Source organism: Colias croceus, chromosome Z, assembly GCF_905220415.1.
Source record: "Colias croceus chromosome Z, ilColCroc2.1".
Taxonomy (NCBI): Eukaryota; Metazoa; Arthropoda; class Insecta; order Lepidoptera; family Pieridae; genus Colias; species Colias croceus.
In genome coordinates, this window is record NC_059568.1 from 8606232 (window position 1) to 8629405 (window position 23174).

General features: G+C 33.2%; 1 protein-coding gene across 5 annotated transcripts in view; it reads right to left on the reverse strand.

Annotated features, from left to right (window-relative positions):
• Nucleotides 1–2078: 2078 nt before the first annotated feature.
• Nucleotides 2079–23174, reverse strand: part of LOC123705493 (glucose transporter type 1) — a 59573-nt gene continuing 38477 nt past the window's right edge. Inside the window, exons 3-17 of one of the 5 annotated variants that reach the window (XM_045654279.1) lie at nt 22182–22283; nt 20768–20864; nt 18275–18440; nt 16465–16602; nt 14732–14827; nt 13234–13394; nt 13020–13144; nt 12536–12706; nt 12307–12443; nt 12060–12218; nt 11776–11988; nt 7521–7724; nt 7299–7438; nt 6285–6400; nt 5405–5631 (exon numbers count right to left, since the gene is read on the reverse strand). In XM_045654279.1, coding sequence (XP_045510235.1) covers nt 5543–5631; nt 6285–6400; nt 7299–7438; nt 7521–7724; nt 11776–11988; nt 12060–12218; nt 12307–12443; nt 12536–12706; nt 13020–13144; nt 13234–13394; nt 14732–14827; nt 16465–16602; nt 18275–18440; nt 20768–20864; nt 22182–22269 — 2100 coding nt within the window. In that variant the 5' untranslated portion in view covers nt 22270–22283 and the 3' untranslated portion in view covers nt 5405–5542. Of the gene's footprint in view, nt 5632–6284; nt 6401–7298; nt 7439–7520; nt 7746–11775; nt 11989–12059; nt 12219–12306; nt 12444–12535; nt 12707–13019; nt 13145–13233; nt 13395–14731; nt 14828–16464; nt 16603–18274; nt 18441–20767; nt 20865–22181; nt 22284–23174 lie in introns of those variants that run through there. The other 4 variants (XM_045654277.1, XM_045654278.1, XM_045654275.1 and 1 more) reach the window with 4 other exon arrangements.

Genomic DNA, 23174 nt, shown 5'->3' on the forward strand with positions numbered 1-23174 from the left:
TATCGTTAAAATTTAGTTCAACCGATAATAATGTGGTCGGTCACATGTTCTCCACGCGTTATTAGTGTCCACCTTTTGGAATAATATAATAATCACATCACATATTTTAATGAAATGTTACGTCACATACTTATTATATTGTAATGACAGCAAACGTAACATAGATGCTAGCAATAATTTATCCGCTAAATTATCTACGAATTCAAAAGTTTGGTAATTGATATCCGGAACTAATTGAACGTATTTGAATTTTTTTAAATGTAAATGTTAAATCCTGGCAACAGCTATAGGTTTTATTTTATTTTGAAAACTGGAACACCTGATGTAGAACCGCCATAGACCACTTAACTATAATGTAAGCCATTCACGCTACCCACGTTTGGACGTCTGCAGTTGCGACTTGAGAGCATTCTTGTTCTGACTTTGGCCGAGGATATTATCTATAAAATATTTCCTATATCCGTATTTTATTACGGGGTATCAGTGTGCACTAACACAGATATTAAAAGGTACTAAAAGCGTTACAGACGGGAACTTGATCCTCTTAAGTAGCAATTCAATAAAAAATTTACAAAAGTCTCATAGAAATTTCCAGAGGAAGGGGATTGTTTATTTTTTACCAATCCTTAATTTGTTTTGAATCACATGTATCATGTAAGTACTAAGTACCTACCCTTTCGCTTCTCTTGTCTCGTCTTGTACCTACTTAGCTCGTAATGATCCCTCGTATCATAATTAAACGTTATCATAAAGTGATTTGAAATCATTAAATCGACATGCTTTATTTCAGCTTCTCCTATTTGAGAATTTTTGTGTAAGTAAGTTAAGCGTCTCCTCAAACAAGCTTCTCACATTAAATTAGCTTGTTAGCCGTTCCACAGTACTTTACTGTTAAAGAGATCAGCTGAACGGATTTGAATGATATACGTGCTTTGTGGGATTTGTTTTCGTATCGATTTTAACATTATTCGAATGTTCGAAATTTTGTACTAAAAAAATAAAATTCGACGACTCGGATGGAGACGGTTCGAGCAACTTATCAATTTTAAAAAGGACCTAACTAGGTACCTATCTATATCCTCAATGTTTCATCGTCTTATGGTTAAGGGCAGGCAATTTAAAACATCAAAATAAATTATTTGCAGTCGTTTGCGAAGTTCATTTTCTTAACACAGGCTATGCCTAGCAAGAGAGCCAGAGCCTCATAATCAATATTGTATATTTTAAAGGTGAAATAAAGATTTATTTTATTTTATTTATTTACCTTGTATTCCAAGTACCTACACAAGTTTCAAGTGTACTTACTTACCCATAGCTGAATGATGTGACACGCCTCACACTAGGTACCTATTGAACGTTTTGAATAAAATTGCACAGAGCACTTTGTGTTGCCAGTATTCACGTGAGCAGAGGATTAATGTAAGGGTGAATATACTATATAGCCTTTGCTCGAGCATTTCTATGTAATGCAACAAATTCGCGGTGACCCTAACGCCGTGACTGCAGCTTATGGGCGGCTGGCACCTGCTTTCGCGTAACATGGGCGTACCTCATCATTTCGTTGTACCTTGTTCACTCTAGGTTAAAATGTTGATTGTAGGTACCTAGTGTAGGTACTGCATTTGCCTTGAAGAATTGAATTAAAAGTAAAAGTGAACTTGAAGATGGAGAAAAATTATGAATATTTACAAATCATTATAATTAGTATCGTGTCACCCTCGTTCGTAATTAATTCTAGGTACCTACCTACTCGGTAAAATGTTTCACCATCGTTTGTTTTCTATAAAATCAGGTTGTTTACAAAAACTTTGAACGTTATATTCGAAGAGCGGTTCCATATATTCAAAGTTTTGTTACAAGAAGCTCTATCAACGCTCTATCAACTCTATCAGCATTCTAAAGCTCTTATAACCGTAGCTAGAGCGTAGCTCTTCTAAGGAATAAGGGACTAGGAATGGATTGACGGCTCGAGCAGGCCATTTTCATAATGTTGCAATTTCATTATTAGTGAATTTCAAATAGTTACAAATAAAAAAAAGATAAACAAAATTTCAGAATTTGAAAGGAAACACTTTTTTTATTTTTTAAGTTTTTATAACAAGTATTAGTTCCAATAAAATTTTACAAGTTCCTTTTGTACAAGTACGGGATAATCTCCGTGACGAAACTTAAAAAAATTCAGATAATCGTGGCAATAACTGTGGATAGTGCTTTAGAAGATTTTCTTAGGGTTTAGTTTTCTAGCGAATGGGGCTTGGCTCCCGTAAGATCTGTCAATCCGTGCATCCTGCGCCGTTACGCGACTGACTACAGCTTACTTCAGTAGGCAAAGTATAGCACGATGGCTACGAGCTTGGGTCTTTTAGAATTTTTTTATTCAAAATCACTCTAATCGTAACAATAATTTTGGTAAATTGTAAAAATTTTCAAAATATAATCTAATTGACTTTTTGTTACAATCCCAAGTTACTTTCTATTTAATAAGGTTTCAGTCGCATTCATTACCTTATAAGTTTTTTGATGACATGTATAATATAATATTATGATTGCGTAACAACTTGTTTTTTTATATAGACTATTTTACCAAGATTAACGTGACTACACTCCCCATTCCAAATCATTTTTAATTACTTTCTAGACTTATCCTCGGAGATATCTATAAACAATAGAAACATAAACATAAGTAATTATTCTAGAAGATCCAAGCTAAACTATACCTATAAGTAAATTACTAATTCCAAAGGTGTTCCCGCTTTCGCTTGGTATGTTTCATCGAGATCACTTAATTTAAGGTCCGATACACAAGGTTCATTTTCATTCAAAAGCGTAACTTTAAACTAAATTTAATAAATGAGTAAAATAACCTTAAAATACCCTTACATAATATGATATTGCGTAGGAACACTTTCTTTTCTATACAAAATAACAGTAGGTAGGCAAAGTTTAGTTTTTCTACACATAATTCAATAACACTTATAAAATATAAATTTGTGCAAATCTGTAAATTATGGACATGTAGATGAATAATTTAGATATTTAAGTTATATTGTGCGTAAAAAGCAGATGGTTTAACTTTGTCATAAATCAGTTTGTGCGCTATGCAATTAGGTATGTAACATTAAAATAATATTATTATATTTTATGAAGAAAATATTAGCCCAATGAATTTTTAGGATGTTATTGTTGAACTCCATTCCAATAATGAATAACTATTAAGTATATTTTATAAATGCATAATATAAGATAGAAATATGAAGTAGGTATACGTCATAAACATACCTATTAGGAAGTCATTTTATAAAACAAAGGCTAACGGACTATATACATTCCCTTTTTTTACAGCTTTTACTATTGAAATAATTATTTACATCGCATATATCGATCAGTCATCGTAAGGACGCATGTCTAGTTACACATTTTAGGCCGTGTTACCTTTACCGATCACGACAGGCTAGCCAGCCTTCAAGTCTCTTGAATTGAGCAGTTAGGAGATACACGGATAGACAGACGTCGACTACAACCCTGTAGTAACTAGTGAACCCTAGCTAATAAATAATTAAACATTTTCGTCTTCTAGGGGCGTACTAGGTTTAAAAGCTTTACATTCTTAAAAGTTTTCACAATTTGTATAACTTACCATACTCTATTTTCCTCAATCGAAATTAATACGATTTTTTATTATTACCTCTTAATACTACAACTTAAAAAATCTACTTGCACGTGGTAAGATAATTAAACAAATTAACATTAATAATTGCGCAAAATGTTGAACTCAACGATAGAACTGATAACAGAATATAAAAAATAATTTTTCTATGATCAATTCCCGCAACTGCTATAAATAATATCTCCCGACCGGAATAATATTTTATTTATACTGTTAATACAATATTTATAATTATGTTCGTCATTTTAGATATGACATTAATTTACCATTAAGTATAACAATAATAATCATGAGCAAAAGAGAATAAAACTTTCGTAAAATAATACATATCATTTATAAAAATCAACAATAAAATAGAGTCACAGCATGTAAATATCTTTGTTAGAACATTTCAGTGACAATAATTATAATATTTATCGTTTCTGTAAGCACTAGAGCATCGGTACTATTGGAGGCGAAATACGAGATACCTATTGGAACCTGCATTCTTGGTACTTTCCACGTACACAAATTATATTTATCAAGTATTTAAACAGTGCACTTTTGAGAAATGTTTAAAAGTGATCTTTACCGACCTAAAACAGGTACTTAATAGCTTTTAACATTTTGTCGGTAGCTAATTAAAAGTTCGAGGCTTAGCTACACGCTGCAAGCCTTCGAAACTTATTGACTTTATATAGATCACTGACGGGAAATTATAATTAACCAGCTCTAATAAATAGGTGTAGGTAGGTATATTATACTAAATAGCTATTTTCAGGAAGAATATCAGTATTTTAACCCCGATGTGATATTATAATATTTATCTCGTATTTCTTTCTTAAATTACGGTAAAGTGACTTATAGATAAGTAGTATTTTACTTAGGAAAGGAGATATATGTTATGTAAACAGGATGAATTTAACATTAAAGTAAGTAAAAAAAACAATAATTTGTGAAAATCATACGGTTAAAAGTATTTGTTTTTGAATTTAATTTAGTCCGATTTGCACTTGACATGTGATAATTGCAGAAATAAATGACATTATATTTCATATGTTATTTTTATTATATCCTATAACCTATAATATTCAAGATTATGTACATTGTACATTCTGTTTACATTATAGTATTGAACGTACCGAAAATACTGTGGCTGCAAAACAGTACCGACACCGGTCCCTTGGCAGTAACCGGGATGCATGCTCTAGTAAGCACATGTACTCGTCGTACCCATTTTACATTATAATTTATTTATTTTTACTTTTCGAATTCCTTGGCATAATAATTAATATTATGACATCTTACGCGTTGTTGCATACCCGAATACAAATTTTACAATTAATACAATCATCATTTTCATGTATAGTCTCGTTGAAAATTAGCTTTTTATTTAAATAAATCCTTTTTTAATAATTCCAAAGACAGTGTGATTTTCCAACCGCACTGTATCCAAAATCAACATTTTAAAATAATATCAGAACATGATTTCGTATATTGTAACCGTCTGAACACTTATCTTTTCAAATATTACCTATCTTTCTATCTTGTCAAAATTTTCAATTTTATCTAGTCTTCATTTATAGTAAAATTTCTTGAAGATCTAATTAAAATGGGTACAAGAAACCGATGGCACTTTACATGGTACCTAGGTATGCATTTCATAAATTAGGTATGTCATAAAATGACAGACTAAAGAACTAGGTATGTTAACTTTACGCCGTGACTTATAGACTATCTTCGTTTTATTAACCTAATCACATCAATTTAGAACATTTGTTGTGTGGTAGTGATAGAGGCACGGCCCACCGCTTGCCGCTTGAGTCCATGAAACAAGAAGTTGGCGGCGGCCTTGATCGGCGCAACTAGAGGTGCACGCGCAGCGGTCTCCCATTGTCAGACGTTGCCGGTGGCAGGGAACCTCGGGGGCGGCAGCGGCGGGGGGGGCCGCCCCGCCTCCCCCCCAGCCGACGACTGCTCCGACACTGCAAACCGACACGCGCTATGAGCCTCCTGCCAGATTGTGTGCAGGTGAACCGCCGAAGCACGGCCCAGCTGCAGCGCCCAGCACTAACATTTTCACTACTTTTTCAAACTAGATCTAAGCCCTTAATATCATTTAGTTACTGAAATGCTTAAGCTATGTTATAAATCGTAGGTAATGTTCATGAATCTCAGATATTATATTCAAAATACTTCGTTTTCGGACAGAACACGACGGTTTTAATTTGTAAATTAGGTACAAAGAAGTAAACAACATGCATCGGTAAAACACAATCCTTATTCAAACATCCTCATTAAAATCGTTCGTTTGGCCTCATGTTATAATCAAATCCAAACAAAAGGGAACGAGGCATTTTTGTAAATAGTGAAAAGCATGAATATCAGTGCACAGAATTATTCAAATATTGAATCGGTGCTTTAATGTATGATGTTGATGATTTCGTATAATTACCTAATTGCTGTCAGGTAAAATTATATGAAAATGAATTTTATAGCGTCAACAATAGAAGTAAAAGTGGTCTGTATGGGGGTACGATAGCTACGGAGTAGTAGTAGTTTAGTAGTAGCTTTTTTTTCAGTTCGCAGTAGACCAACTGGCGACGTAAAGGATAGTTAGTCTATAAGTGGTTCTCACGTGAATCATGTTTTTCGTCGACGGGGGCTGGTGGCGGAGGCGGCGGCAACTGTTGTTCCAATGCGTTCACGCAATTCATCATGCTTCCATACAGCCGGCTGTCGCGGAAACTGTCCCTGTACACACACCCAGCACGGTCATACCCACGACGACCCATCCGCTAACTACTTTTTACGTAGATATATCACACAAAGATACTAAGTTGTATGGATCCGTCTTAAAATTGATCCTGTTATGATGACACGAAATCCTCTGTTCATTTATGTAATGTAATAAAATACCTACATGTTACTTTACTGTAAATACTTTTTATAACATTTGTTTCAAATATATTGTAGTTTTAAAACCCGACAATAATTATTATATGATAAGAAGGATGTTATTTTAAAATAAAACTTATCCTTTAAAATAATAAATAGGTATTCATTATTCGAAATACAATGTAAACACGAAATAAATATTTTATCTCTTCCTTTCCTTTCCTTTATCTTTTCTCTACCTTTTATCTCTTAATGAACGTACCTAACTAAACATTTTTTCTTGTTTCTCATATATTAAATAGATATATTTATCATTTCACAATAATATGCTCCGTGTTGTATTTTTTAATTTTATGTCTACTTCATTATATATATATATTTATTTTCCAGCAAGGAACTCAAAAATCCACACAAATATAAATTTAGTAAATTACATGCACCTGTCTGTTCTACTTAGTTATATGCATGATTTGAATTTTAGTGTAAGATAGGTCAGTAATCGATCGGAGATAAAGAGCTTTGTATACTTTATGTTCCCCAGCTTCGGTCTATGAAGCTGGGAAGGTAATTCACATTAGATGAACACCACACGTGCAACGCGTGCGCATGGTTTCATGATGCCGTGCCGTATAAATTGGACATGAAGTGTACAGACATCAATGTAGGTGATGTTGAGTGACGAACACAGGATGTGCACGTTATAAACAATTAAAAAAAAATATAAATTAATCCATTCCTAATTGCCGACACTTACCTGCCGTTCGAATTCCGGAACAATGCCAAAATTTCCTCAAAGGTCTTATTTTTTGTTTCAGGAACTTTTTTATACGTAAATATCCAAAAAATTGCAAGGAATACACTAAAAGGCAGGAATGTATAGTTTTCCAGTAGAGCCTGTAAGTAAATGGTTCAAATATGGGTTAAAATTATCTTACATGATAAAGTATAAAAAATTTCTAGATATATATTCCATTACCTTCATGCTGGGAAAGCCGATCCCAACCACGAAATTGGCCATCCAATTAACTAAAACAGCGATGGCCATTGCGCTCGGCCGTGGCCCTTGTGAGAAAAGTTCGGCAGTGATCAACCAGGGTATGGAGCCGGGGCCCACAGCGAAAAACACTACGAAGCTCAGCGTCGACACCACGGACAGGTAACTCATCCAGTCTATCATTTCCTGCACATAGCCGAAAAACTCCTATCAGGGGATAGCATGATAGTTCTTTCCTGTAACCGACCGGGGCCGAAAACGATACCTAAACATAAATGTTACCACACACTTGTCTGTCTGTGTATGTCTGTTCTAAGTTCAAATATAGTTTGACTGATTTGATGCGGTGTTATCACAGAGTGCTAATAGAGCTGTGAAAAAAGGTAAAAAATGTTTTGAAGAAGCGAATTCCAGAAAGGATAAATATTGTGCTATTATTTAGCTGAGTGAAATAAACCCGTTTAATCTATTGGCTGTATTGCGTTTGCTATAGTGAGTGCTTTCTGCTTTTGAGCAGCTTTGTGTGGGAATCTATCCTCGAGAGTCGCGTGCGCTAGAGCTCCTCGTGATTTCATTATATCTCTGATTAATTTTTGTCATTGTTGTTTGTGTTGTGAACAAAAACGTGTTTGGTGCTAGCTGTATGAATGATGTACCTAACATTATTATTTGTCAAATGTTTTATATATACAACGCTTTCCTATAGAGAGTCCGGTTTCGGAAACAGGAAAGTCGCAGTAGGGGGGGGGGGGAACTACTGCAAAGCAAAAGCAAAAAAACATGTACATTGAAATGATAAACATGGTATATTCGAACGAACATGCTACAATCAACATAAGAATTAGTAAGAAGAAATAATACATTTATGGATACTTTGAAGTTCTAAAACGATGTATTGAAAATTAATTTAAAAGACAAGAGATAAGAGAGATTTAAGTAATAAGGAAAAATACGTTTTGATTAAAAAAGAGGAAGACATATGAATGGTAAGTCGGTTTTGATGGTATTGCAATAAAACATATTTATATGGTAAAATAGATGAAAGCCATGTTCAAATAAGCGTGCTAAGCAGAAATTAGTCTACGGTGAAAAAGGAGTTGGATGTTTGACACTTTAATTAAGTAATATTATGATCTTAAAATATCTATACATATAATAAATCTGTAGAAGAGTCAATTCTGTACATTGAAAATATTGAAAAAATAAATAGCAGGGGGTGTTACTGGATCGATACCAAACTCAAATATGTGATTAAAAAAATTTTTGTCTGTCTGTCTGTCTGTCTGTCTGTATGTTCAGGCATCACGTGAAAAGTAACGGTTCGATTTCGATGAAACTTGGTATAATTATACCTTATTATCCTGGGCATAAAATAGGATACTTTTTATCCCGGAAAAATACGTAGAAAAAAATAAATCTTAATTTTTCCGCGCGGACCGAGTCGCGGGCGGAAGCTAGTATTTAAATAAAAGTGTCGAAAAACCAATTCCGTCCTTAAACTAAATTATATAATAACGCATATATACGCCCCTGTCTGGGTTTTAATTGTAATTTTAATTTTAATGTTATTTTGCAAATATTGTTATACAGGGTGTAATCGTTAAGTGTGCACAAGCGATTATTCCGTAACTATTGCAGATACCAAAAAACTTTAAACTGATATCGAAAGTACTTAACCTAATGAGTAAAATGGCCATAATAATTTTTTAAAAATAAAACGAGAAATATCCAAAAATGTTACATTAAACGCTCCCATACATTTTATTTCCCATACATTTTGTATTCATAGCAGATTTTCGAAGTGATGTCCTCATTGTGCAATACAATGAGGAGCTCTATTTACAGTTTGTAAATGAACTTCCCTTCAAATTTGCGAAGTAATTAAAGCAGAAAACCAAAAAAAGAAAGAAAAAGCTAAAATCTTTCATATTAAATGTACTAGGTTGATCCAAAAGTAATGATAATTGGGTATTTCCTGTGCACATAAAAATATAAAATAAATGTTTTTTGCTTGCTCATGTATTCACTAAGTAATCACAAAAAAATCATATCAACAGGCCACGTTTCCAATTATTTACATTAATTTGAATGTGAACCGTGCGTGCCAGAATGTTTCCCGACGAAAAGAAGAAACAACGATTCGACATGTAGAGGGTAAATTTCTAAATTTTTCATGATATCAGGATAATTTTTTGTCACGTTTTGTGATCATGGACGTTACCCGAGTTCACCATGTTTATGCTGAAACCAAAAAACAATCAATGTCCTGGATGCGAGCTTCCAAAATGACGATGAAGAAATTCAAAGTGAAAATCAGTAGGTTAGATTAAAGCGGTAGTTTTTTGGGACGCTGAAGAAATAATTATGGTGGAATATTTTAAAAAGGTAGCCACTTTATTGGGCTCTTACTAAACAGACCAAATTAAAAGATTGCGGTAGGTTAGTAAGGAAAAGAGACATGGCAAACTGCGGACCTGAACGCTGTTTCACCAAGACAACGCACCAGATCACAAAGCGTCAGTTGCGATGGCTGCCATTCAAAAATCGGCATTCCAAATGCTTGAATACCTACCCTATTTTTTAGATCTAGCTCCTATTTACTTTTATCTCTTTCCTCGGCACAAGAAACACTTTCTTAGCAATAAATTATTTTAAGACGACAGCGAAGTGATGGCCGCGTGGAGGGGTTTTTGTGGATGAAGTCAAATTTTTTTTTTAAGTTTAGGAAAAAAAATATTGAAGTATATTTTCTAGTTAGAAGACTATCTAGAGAACTACATAATTATTATAACTGTAATGACCTTGTTTAATATTGATTATCATTACTTTTGGATCAACCCATGTACATGAGATATTCGTATCTCATACTAAATGTATGGGAGGGTTTCAAGTTAATTTTTTAGATATTTCTCGTTTTATTTTTAAAAATTTATTATGGCCATTTTACTCATTAGGTTAAATACTTTCGATATAAGTTTAAAGTTTTTTGATATCTGTAATAGTTACGGAATAATCGCCTGTGCACACTTAACGATTACACCCTGTATAAGTAAATTATTTTAATTAAAGTCACTTTTCACACCCAGACAAGTATCATATCAAATTCAGCCGATATCTAACATGCCCTGGCAACTAACAATTCATAAACGAATATACGGACGATACTTTCGTCTCATGCTCAAGAAAACATTGTATTAATTTTGACTATCACATTGAAAAAAAGATTTTTTGCTTTAAAGAATCACAGTTAACTAAGCATTGTCTGTCTAACAAAATTTTGGATACCTATTTTTTTTAAAAGGTATATCTTCCGTAGTCGCTTAACTACTATGATTGTACCTCGACCCGAGCAAATAAACTTTCCATCAAAAATTCTAGTTAAACCGAGAAGTGAGTGTTTTCATAACTCTTCAAATAAAGTTTTAATTGAACCTATGAAATACGTTTCTAGTGGTTCGTCGATAGTTGACGGCTCATTTTGCTTATTCGGAAATAATCGACGTAACCTTTCTTAGTACTTATATCCGATATAAGGGCGTATTCAGAAAGGAAGCTTGAAACTTATAAGCGCTTATCGGCGCTTGTCGGCGCTTGTCAACGCTGGTTCGTTCTACACAAAGGAAGCAGGTTGAAGCAGATCAAAACAAATTTTATATGGCAGCGCCCAGCGCTGACAAGCGCTTGTTGAAGCTTATCGGAACTTGTCGGCGCCTATCAGCGCTTATCGGAGCGTGTTCATATATTTTCCTGCGCGGGTAACCAGCGCTGACAAGCGCCGGTAAGCACCGATAAGCGCATATAAGTTTCAAGCTTTCTTTCTGAATACGCCCTATGTCACTAGTGTTGACTAGTGTAGTCAGGTGACGTCGCATGTTAGATATCTGCTACCTTCACTACAACTTAAATTAGTATAGGTTCAGATGTGACGGAAATTGCTCGGCATGTCCTAAATTCTGCTTTGTGTTCAATAGTTGCTCTTTGTAGATTCATAGCTTCTTTTGACCTTCTGTCATATTTCATTTCTGTTATATCTGAACGCATCGTTTTATACTTGATTTTAAATCCAAAGGAAATTAATCCTCCTTTTTGCGAACTAGAATGCAAATGAACAGCAATTAGGCCACGGATTTTATAAACTCCCAAAATAAATATCATTCCTTTCATATATTCGTCCCAAAAACCTATCGTTCGTTTGCACCCTAGTTTAAATTGGAAATTAAATATGTATTAAACACACCTTTATGAGAAAAGAGATGGTGATGAAGATGGAGAAGATGAACATGCCACCAAGGCCGTAAAGGTGAAGGGTTCGCCGTCCCGTGCGGTCCATGAGGGGCAAAGATACGAGAGTCATTCCAACCATAATAGCGCCGATTCCCATGGTAGCAAACTTCGCAGACTCCTCGGTGAGGCCCGATGAGGTGAACAGTGAGGTTGAATAGTAAAATACCTTAAATTGAATAAATGATTTAACAATATTGAATCACAAAAGTTTAAAGCATTTTAAAGCTTAAAGTATACCGCATTGATTCCGCTAAGCTGTTGTGATAGTTGCATCACAACACCAATAAGCAAGGGGGCACGGAGAGTTGGTGAACAAAGCAATTCCCTCATTGATATTGATGCCTCGGCTTGCTGGGCTCTTTCTTCTGCTCGCATTTCTTCGATGTCTTCTTCTACCTAATATCAACAATGGAAATCATTGTTCCTTCAAATCGCATTGGACATAATTAAAATTGTAGCAAATATTATAATTAAATTGACAAACCTGATTGCTAGCCCGTAATCTTCTCAAAGCTCTTCGCGCCTCCTCTTCCCATTGACGGGTTATTAGCAGATAGCGAGGTGATTCAGGACATGCGGGTAGTAGGAGCAGTTGCAGAATTGCAGGACACACAGCAAGACCTATGAATTATATGTAACATTAAAAATAAAAGCAAAACCTACCAAATAGTAAAGGAAAAATAATGTAAATGTTTGCGTAAAAATTGAGTTACCGAGTAAAATTGGCCACCCATCATCCGTGCCGAGAATTTGTTCGATGCCAAGAACTTGCGATAGGAGTAATCCTACTGTGACCGCTAGCTGGTTCACTGTACCCAGTCCACCACGAAGATTCAAGGGTGCAATTTCAGATATGTACATTGGCACTAATGACGTATTCAGTCCTGGAATTTTCTCTTAGTTAGAAGGCTTAAATTAAATGTAGCGAATTCTGCATTTTTTTAAAGTAAATTAACATTAAAGAAGGTTGAAGATTTCCAACTATCAGCAACGGTTCTTTTAAAGCGACAGGAATACTTATTATTGAAAAGTTCAAGTTGCAACTTGAGTAGAATGTGGTTTAAAATCAAATCAATTTATTGGAAGCGATGTGTTCCATAGAGGGTGTCACGTAACATTACGAGTTCATTTAGGTAACAGCGGATGAATGAAATATCATGGGTAGGTATATAAAACTACAAAAATGTGAGTAATTACCGCAATTGACGCCGATGATGAATCTACCAAAGAAGAGCATTTCATAACAATGTGATATTTTTGTGAATCCCATGAGACTTGCACCGCTGATACCCAGAATATTATTGAGCAACAATCCACCTTTCCTGTTTATAAAAACGTATTAGTCTCGTGTCCATTTCAATGAGAAATATTAATTTCAGTCACAGCTTATTCAACCAGCATAAAACTATACCTTCCGAAACGGTTCGCTATCATTCCACCTGAAAATCCACCGAGCATGCCACCAATTGCAAAAATGCTCACTGCGATAGAGTACAGTCTGTTGACGGCGTCTTCGTGGATGTCCTTGCCATAGCGGTCCTTGTACACGTCCTTCATAAAGTTCTCGATATTCTGTAGGTACGTGATTATAAACTAGGTCATATGACTTTTATTTGCATGACATTTGATAACTATGTCAGTCGCTAAAAATATGCAAACAATTTTGATTCAAGTATAGTTGTGCCCTATTACGGTGCAATTTTGTCTACGAAATTCAATTTCATTTTAATAAAATTGCTCGAGTATCCGCTGTTTGTAAAATCATACAACATTATATCGTTTCAATAACTAGATATCGTCCGAACAATAAGAGTACCTGTTTGAAACTTGCTTCTATTCTAAGTTATTCATATAATTACCGTCAAATTTAGTTTATAAAATATGGTAAATTCGAGTTATAAGAAGACTACAATCAGAAGTACGTAGATTTGCTAAAAAAATTAAACTTATAAATATACATAATAACTTCTTAATAAATAATAAGGCACGCTCTCGATGGATGCCAAATTGTTATAAACAGAATGCGATTTGGTATGAAAAAGCAGAACCAGTGTACCTATCTATGGTTTTGGTTAATTTAACAATTTTAGCAATATTTTCATATTGCTAAAATTGTTAAAAATAATAAAAAATATTTGAGTTTTTTATAATTCACCCATATTATAAATAAACATCAGTACAACAATATAATATTCTGTAGCAATTATGTTTCAACTTTCAATAAGTTATTGTATCGTTTATGAAAATATCGTTCACTCAAATGAATGCCTTTGTTTTACGATAATTACATTTAATAAAATTTTAACGAGAATATGCAGCGAGTGTACGTTGAGTATAAATACCATACACGTATTGTTTCATCTTATAAATATCATTTTACAGAGAACCTTATTTAATAATCATACATTGTGCGTGTAAGCGTTTTTTTAATTAAAACTTGAAATTTTTCCCGGAATTAATTACCTTAACCGGAATTAATTACCGTAACGTATACATGTTCGAAAATGAAAATATGAAATTTTTAATGAATACCGGAAATCAGTAATAAGGAACTTTATTAAATATCGATTTAACGTCAAGATTGTGCCATGGCGTTGCAAACTATTTTAAATATTATCCTTTGTGTTCTTATTATCAAAGTGAAGTCCCGTAACCTCCCGTGTGGAAGGGGTCACATGCAGTATACACGTTTCACTGGTCGATTTCCTTTAAAGATTAGTAGGTTTGTTGGAGGACTGGTCAGCCTTCTGTGTCGTGCCAAAACTCAACATTTATTTTTGTCAGTCGCCACTGGATAGCAAAACCCAGCACCTTTCCGTTCCACGCCAACGCGTAGCCGCTATACCAAATATTAAATAATTCTGTGGAAAAAAGTGACATAATAAAAATAAATATTAGAAATTTCTCACTCTGCCAGGAGCGTTGATGACGCCAGTGTTGTAACCAAATTGCAGCATTCCGAGCACTGCGGCTAAGATGGCGTAGGACAGGAAGAATGTTAGACCCTGCGACAAAATTTATATTAATTACCTACTTGATGATGGAAGCTTCGATGAACAGGAAGACCGAAGTAGAAGTATTGTTAGTAAATTACAGCTAAGACAAAAATAAACTCTGAATAAAGAACATAAACTAAAACTAACTATTCATCGATACTTCGCTGCTCACTTACTGTCCTAGCATTTGAATTAGGTTTGGTTTCTAGTTAGGTTGGAATGTATTTTTTCGCAGGTACCATCGTAGTTATCAAATCAATTCGGTCTGGAGGATCTCGTTAAAAGTACCTAAAGCTCTTGTATCTGACAACAAAATTCCTTACAAAATAAAGAACTTCAGAACCTGAAATGATCAGAATAGCTCGCTAGTCTCGCTTACGCAAAGAGTTGAAAACATCGCTGAGAGCAAGTTGAACAAGTAGCGTACAACAGAGGAACTAAGTTTAACTAGTGCTCGTTATAATTTTAGTATTTTCTTTTATTATAAAGTTATATAAGATACCTGTAACTATTGGTGTTTGTATCGATGTTAAGATGTAAAATTGTATTTAGATTCAAAATATAGAATACAGTATCTTAACGCCTTAAATTGAGTTAGGTCACCATTGCTACGGGTACCTTATAAGTAAATCAGTGACCTGAAGCTAGTGCCTAATTGAGTTAATGACTACCTATTACTAAACACTTTTATATTCTTTCACGAGATACTAACGAAGTTACCATTCAACCTGATTTCCAGGGCGGATGCGATCAAGTTGAAAAAAGCCATTTCGCTCAAAATAGACAATAAAAATAGCTGAAGATAGCTTCTTAAATGATTTGAAAATGGATTTCTAACATCAGTATACATTAGAAGTAGTAGCAGGTAGAGTAGTTAAAAGTAGTCAACTTATATGATTAGAACATTATACTAGTTATACCATACTGATTTACGATTTCGTATTAAGAAATTTACTTGCTACACCTAATTCTGAATTGGGTTCTAAGTATATTTAACAATTTAAGGGTTTTTAAAGCTAGAATACAATGGTCAGTCAAATAATAAAAATGTTGATAAATCCATGCAAAAATCTGGTAAGCTACAGAACAGAATTGTTTGTTCATCGTTCAATATGTATAAATGTATTGTTGTTAGTTTTTAATACCATTCAGTTTTATTAAAAACCTTTCTGTGTATCAACAATATACATAAAATCAAATATGAGTTGGATGAAAATAAAATGATAACCAATAACGTTAGCAGTTCTGGAATTTAAACTTTTGCTACAATTGCCTTTATTTCATAAATAAAATTAGGACCAAGTCCGATGTTCATAATGGAGCTAAAGTGAAGCATCGTAGCCTCATAGGTACTGAGTATTTAATCTAAAAAAAATGTAAAATAGCCATCAACCAATAAATCATATACATAATCTGAAAAGTTAACAATGAACCACAAATGATATGTATAAGTTGGATTTGGCGATTTATATAAAATCTATTATTGATTTATATCAATAATTATATCTATATTATTGATTTATATAATCGAATTTGTATTTAAAAAGCTGCATTTAAATTTTGGGCTTCTGTGTATAAGTTGGAAAAAAGTCAACTCTGTTGTTATCGAATATTAAAAAAAAGGATAAAAAAATGAAATATCGTACTTGTTCCAGCAGTCTGAGCTTCCGCCTCTGTGTATGTTCTTCAAGCCTGTCCACATATTCGCGCAACTCTTCTATTTCTTCCTTCACCTGTTGCACAGTGTCTAACTCTTGCTTGATGGCAACCATGTCTCGTTTCACCTTAACATTTCATAATATAATTATTGTAATAACAATTATCTCAACAAAAACATTCAATAGTAGATTATTTTTATAACCAACAGCTCGAAGAAATAAAAATTATTGAGGATTATTATGACATGAACAGCTATTTGCATAATATTTCATTACAAAGCAACAAAGATATTTTATTTATCCTCTTAACCTATTATGAAATGAAAATAGACGGAATATCGAGCACTATTCTCGATATTTCTCGTGCATTTTAATCCTTTAATCCAAGATTGCAGAGATCAATAGCTCTATTCTCATTTTATGTTGGAAGTATTGTAGGTTTTATCAAATGTATTTCCAGTGAAATGTTATTTCAGTTTGCATAATTTATTCGCAGAAATGTATCTTCCAACCTTCTTCTTTCAAGATATATTTACCGTTTACATTCTTATAAAGCTTTTGTAAACTGATATTTATATCGGATAGTATTGAAATGAGTGACTGTTATTTTTTAGGTGACAAAAATGATTAATTGGGGTTATAGCATTACTAAGCGACTGTCTGTAAGACATGAAAATCAATGGATCAGCGATTAAAAAGCATTCATTAAAATACTTATTAAGTTATATTTTGAGCGACCTAATATTTGTTTGAGTGACAACGTTACGTTCTGCATATTTTTCGTTAAGCGGCATTTTATCTTAAATTACATGTTTCGAATAGAAAAAGCACTTGGTTATTTCATAAGAAACTTTTATTGAAAATTTTCTTATGAAATAACGTTTGGAAAATTAAACGAAACAATGTATTCCAAAAAAATAAGGCAATATTCATTTTTCAAGCAAATGAACAAAAAACGAAATGAAATAAGACGCTTCAGTCATCTTAAAACAAATAATCTCTGTAGTTTTTATAACAAAGCGTATTAAAATAAAAAATATAAGACCGCAAAAAATAATTCAGTAACCAATAGTCATTAACAAAGCAGCTTATGAAACCTTGTTAAAGTGAACTTTTTAGTCTTCTCTATCTTAATATTTAACTTGCCCTCTCTGTATTTCTCGCCGCTCACCTTGTAATTTAGTCCCACAGTTTGTATTTTAATATCTCAAATGGATTAATCACAACTCACTTGTAGTACGCTCAATCTGTATTTTATTATTATTAACTAATATTCGTCGTTAGTTTGTTTAAGTAGGTAACAGTATCAGTATCTCAACATCAGTCGCTTCTTATGATTTTTTATTATTCTCCATTCATTTATATTATCGTAGTCGTTCTTTTTTACTATCTTAATCCTAGTGGAGACAAATCCAACGAACCAAAGATTATTTAAAAATAAAAGCCTTTCGGCCATTTTTTAGTTAACAGGTTAAACAGTAATTACAACGTGGCTGGAGTCTATAAAATAACCTAATTTTTGAACCTCAATAATTAGTTACTAGGAATGTGACTTAACTAGGTACACGGGTGTCCCTAACGTAATCTAATTCTAAACCACAATGTGTTATTGTCACTATGTCGCTTCAGAATTCAGATACATGCATGTCCATAACGTAACCTATTTCTAAGCCACAATGTGTTACTGTCACTCGGTTACTTCACGTAACATTTGTAGGTATAAGGTAACGGACACTACACGGGTGTCTGGAACGTAATACAAGAAGCTACATGCGTGGATCGTTATGTCATTCCTTACCTCAGACACTTCGCTTTGACATGATTCAACGCTCTTGGTGAGTTCTTGTAGTTGCGTTCTGATCTCACAGAGTGCGACCGTGGTCTCGAGTTGCCGGTCGCCCCGCTGTAGCTCGTCCAGCTTTGCGGACAGATTCATACTCATCACGCTCACCTGTCTCTGAAGGCTAAACAATATTGACTAATTACTAAGTATCGTATTTACGCCGTGAGCAATTTGTACATTTTGATGCGTGTAGGGATGTTTGTTATCATTTTAAGATACAGTTCCTTTCAATTTGAATGATATTAATTTAATTATAATGATATTTGTTAAGATCATTAGAATGTCGTGAACAAAATAGCTTATATAAAAACTGTACAGGACATAGGTACTGTGATAAATTATACCTACACATTACACCTCAAATTCTACAAAAATTATATTGTTCGTCATGTATAAATTATTAATGTAGATAATTTTGGAGATCTGTTTAAAGTATTTAATCGACGTATTAAATAGTAGGTATTATTTCCATAAAAGTGACCTAAGTACATCAAAAATTATAGATAATAGTTACTACCGTTACTACGTGCCCTTCGTGGCGTGTATAGAATAGAAACCACTTGAAAAAAATATTTTAATGTAAATTACATTTTTTACCTATAATAATTAAAAAAATAATGAATGAAAATTTTGCCCTATCCAATTTTCATTTAGGTAATTATAACTTGGAATTAGTCAAGTAAGGTCATGACAGGTGTTAATTGAATATACACTATTAAAATTATATATATTTAATACTAATTAAATAAAAATAAAATATGTTATAATATACAAAGCCAGTGAAAGTTTATATTGTTATTATAATGTTAATAAGGATTTAAGGATCCTAATATTGGCATAATTTAAATATGTAGTTCTCGAGTTTTATAAGAAAGTTTCATAATTCAAAATGTGTTTAGGAATTAACATACCTACAGGAAAAAAATTGTTGAAAATAGGTACTTATTAATAAAAAAAATGTTTATACTTTCCTCAAGTTATCTACTATTCCTTATTAAATAAAGGAACATTATTTAAAGGCAAGCTATTCGATATTGTAATAAACCACTCTTAGTAACACACCTAGGTGGTAACAGGTTGAAATTAAAAACGAGGAAGTAACATTTTCTATTTGTATTTGAAATAAAATACCAACAAGAGCATCGTCGGATACGAGATGTACTTCGATAGAAATCATAAGCAAGATAAGTAATATTTTTTTAACTTGCGAATATAATAAACGAAATTGGATTTTAGAGGTAAAATCTATGTCAAAGCTATTTGTGCGTATAAATTATTTTCTAAATGTTGATTTTTTATCTCTTTTTCTTTGATGTCACGTGAAAAGCTTTTCCCTTATTTATCAACTACTGGTATTTTTTTGTATATAAAAAATTGTATACCTACTTTAACAGCCGCTTTAGAAATATAAATTCTTAATTCATGCTTAATATCTCTCTCTCAATTCATCTGTGCTATTAATACTTATGTACATACCACGATGATTATTATATTTCAATTGATTTTGAACAATATCTCACACTTAGATACACGTTTATAAATTTTTGAATTATAAATATAATTAGTTTGCTCATTCTATGCTTATTTCCTGAAATTTTTCAATAGGATAGTTGAAAATTGGTAAAAAATAAAAATATCTTCTGTGGCCAATCAACATACCTTTCACTTTTAATGAACTCATTCTTAATGTTTATTTAAAAACATGGATATGCTCCTACGTTAAATTACTCAAAAGTATGTGTATCATAAAGACATTTTTCGCGCAACTCACTTGAAGACAAATTAGTTCTGGTGCGGTTCTAGAGTCTCTAGTCTCTAGTCCTTTATTTAATTTATGTCAGCTATGAGAGTATGTTGCATGAATCGAGTCATAACAATGTTCGTAAATTAGTCAAAGGAAACCACGCTGAATAGTTGAATGTTCTGCAGATATAGTACGTTCAAAGGATATTCCTAGTCTAAAGGTAATTGTATTAATGTAATAATAATATCTAGGTGTATTCGTAAACTAAGTACACTATATATATATATATATATATATATATAGTTATAGATAATATAACACACAACACCATCACACACATGCAAGCGACCCTACATTCAAAGATTAATTAAACAATACTGATAAAACGGGGATCAAGGTGTAAGCGAAAACGCTGTGCTCGACTCGGTGTCAAAGCAAGACAGGTCATGGCCATTGTATCTAATGTACGAAAGTACGGTGAACTGTCGTTCGATGTCATGAAGAGAGGTAAAGTGGATGATGGTTAAGACGCCGCGAATTGCATCAGTTCAATATCTGTAATATAAGATACTTCGGATGCCAAGCCAAGGTGAAAAATGTATAGAAACATCGACACACAGATTTTCATGAATCGACAATGCAATGAAGCCAGTTATAAAGGCGGAAAGCTAATGTTTTCGACATTTCTCTAGGGTGACACGTACCTAAGTAGAAGTTCCCTGAGTGTCGCCTCGTCCTCCTCCGTCGGCGCATATCGTGTCAGCTTGCCGCCGGCCTCGCGGCCCACATGTTCCGGTACCACTGTATCAAAAGCCTCGTTTATTCTACTATATGCTGTCGAAAGCTCCACCTATGCGCCATTACAATCCGATGGTAATCTACCCCGCCACATCGCTTATCTCGACATGGATACGGTTAATAATTTAGTCGTATCGACTATTTTATAAAACAGTACCGAAGAGTATATATTGTGGGTATTCTCTATCAAGTAAAGAGATCCTAATTGACGTTTAAAATAACAAAATAATATATATCATACGATACCTTATACGATACACTCAACGAACCATCATTTGTTACTTAGGTACTTTATTTTAAAATCTATGAATATTATACGAACTCAGAAAGATATTATTATTCAAATTCTGTAGAATATATTTTTATTTTTAATTATATACATATCGCTTCCATTTTCATCGTAAGGTCCCTACGAAACATAAAATCGAACAAACGTAATCACCGTACTGCCAATTAGCGCCAATGGCCACGACGAAAATAAAATTAAAAAAAAAACACGTACACAAACAATTTTGGTGATATTAAATTCCAATCATAAATAAGTTAAATAATTCCAATAACTTCATGGGTATAGGCAAGATACCTCTATAGGCTGGCTTAAATACTGAATAGGTACATTATGAGCAAAATAAACACGGATTCTTTCGAAGCTTTAATAACAAAAAATACACATTGTATTCTATAATGTAACATAAACCTGTTATTCAGTTGCAGTAAGCACTTAACTTTAAATCAACATAGCGAAGCATGATGACCATTCTTACCAATGTTCCCAACAATTAATTGCACAATGTGTTAAAACAAAAGTAAATTAAAAGGCAACTAAAATTTAAAAAATAAATATTAAATATTACATGCACCACCATATGGAGTATGCACATCAATAATAAAAATATATAATGTTGTTTATATGAATTATACAGAAAATGTACCTATATTGAATAAAATCAGAACTCACAATTAGAGGTATTATTAATCACCAAATACGTACGTCGCGTAGTAGTGTTTGGAGATATTTATTTATGGTGGAAAAAGGTAAGGTTAATTGTGTTATACAATAATTCATTCATTTATTTTAAGAGTGATTCATTTTTATCCCTGCATTCAAATGAATAGTGTGTGTTTTGACATTTATCATTATTCAGTATTACGTAACATTTAAAGAAAAATTGTGTGCTTTCAAGCCTATTAGAAGATCTCCAAAGTTTCTCTGTTAGTGGAAAGGAATAGGGTTTTATCTAAAAAAATATTTTTATTTTTATATTTATATAAGTACCTTTGAATCTTGCTTACAAATTTTTAATGAAATTCATAAATTACCTGAAATTTGGTCTACTGGTGAGTAAAGCGGGGGTTCCTCCCCCCCTGCCTGTTGGTGCTCAAGCAGACGATGACACGACTGTCTCATGAGCGCTCCCGGCACTGCCAGACAAAAAGGCTTTGTAAATAATATAAACAAGGACACAGTTAATTGGCTCGTACAAAGAATCAAACCAAAGCTCACAGTCGTGTATCGATCAATTCAAAACAGTTTCAGTGGAACAGAACTTTTTAATTGCGAGCTATTTATAAACGAACCAATCCTTTGAGGCCATGCAATCGGTTAAGATTCCCGTTTCATAGGTAAATTAACAGTGGCATAGACAAAAGATTGATCAGACCTAATCAATTGCAATGTAGAGGTTGATTAAAGAAGCAGCATAATACTAACATACGTACCTACACCATGCTATAGCCAATGTTGAACTTACGAGTTGCAAATAGGTTAATTTAAATTCTATGAATAGAATTCTCTCACTGCTCGGGCCGATACATGAATCCGTTATAGTATCAAAATAGAAACATGCAGGAATTTAATATGATAATATAAACGGTGCCCCTATTTCACACCCAGTCTAAACTACCTGTGAGAGCCAATTTATGTTACAATTATGCCAACGTTTAAAGTTAGTGCCGAAATCCAGTGGGCAAGTTACAGAAGAGCGAGAGCGTCACATATTTACCACTTCGTTGACATTATGCAAGCACTTAGCTACACATGAACTCATTTAATCAGAATTTATTAAATTAAAAATATTTTAAAGCGAAAGTGTGCTTATGATTTTTTTTATAGTTTTGATGATATGAAAATATAAACCGACCCGCATTTATTAAAAATAGGTATACCGTTCGTTAAATAGCTATTAAAATATAAGATAGAAAAATATAAGATTATCGTATCGTAAGTGACGTACTTTAAAAAAAAAACAGAATTTCGAAATCTTTTCTCAATTTAGACAACAAAGCAGTAAAAGATATTTTTAAAAGTTTCCT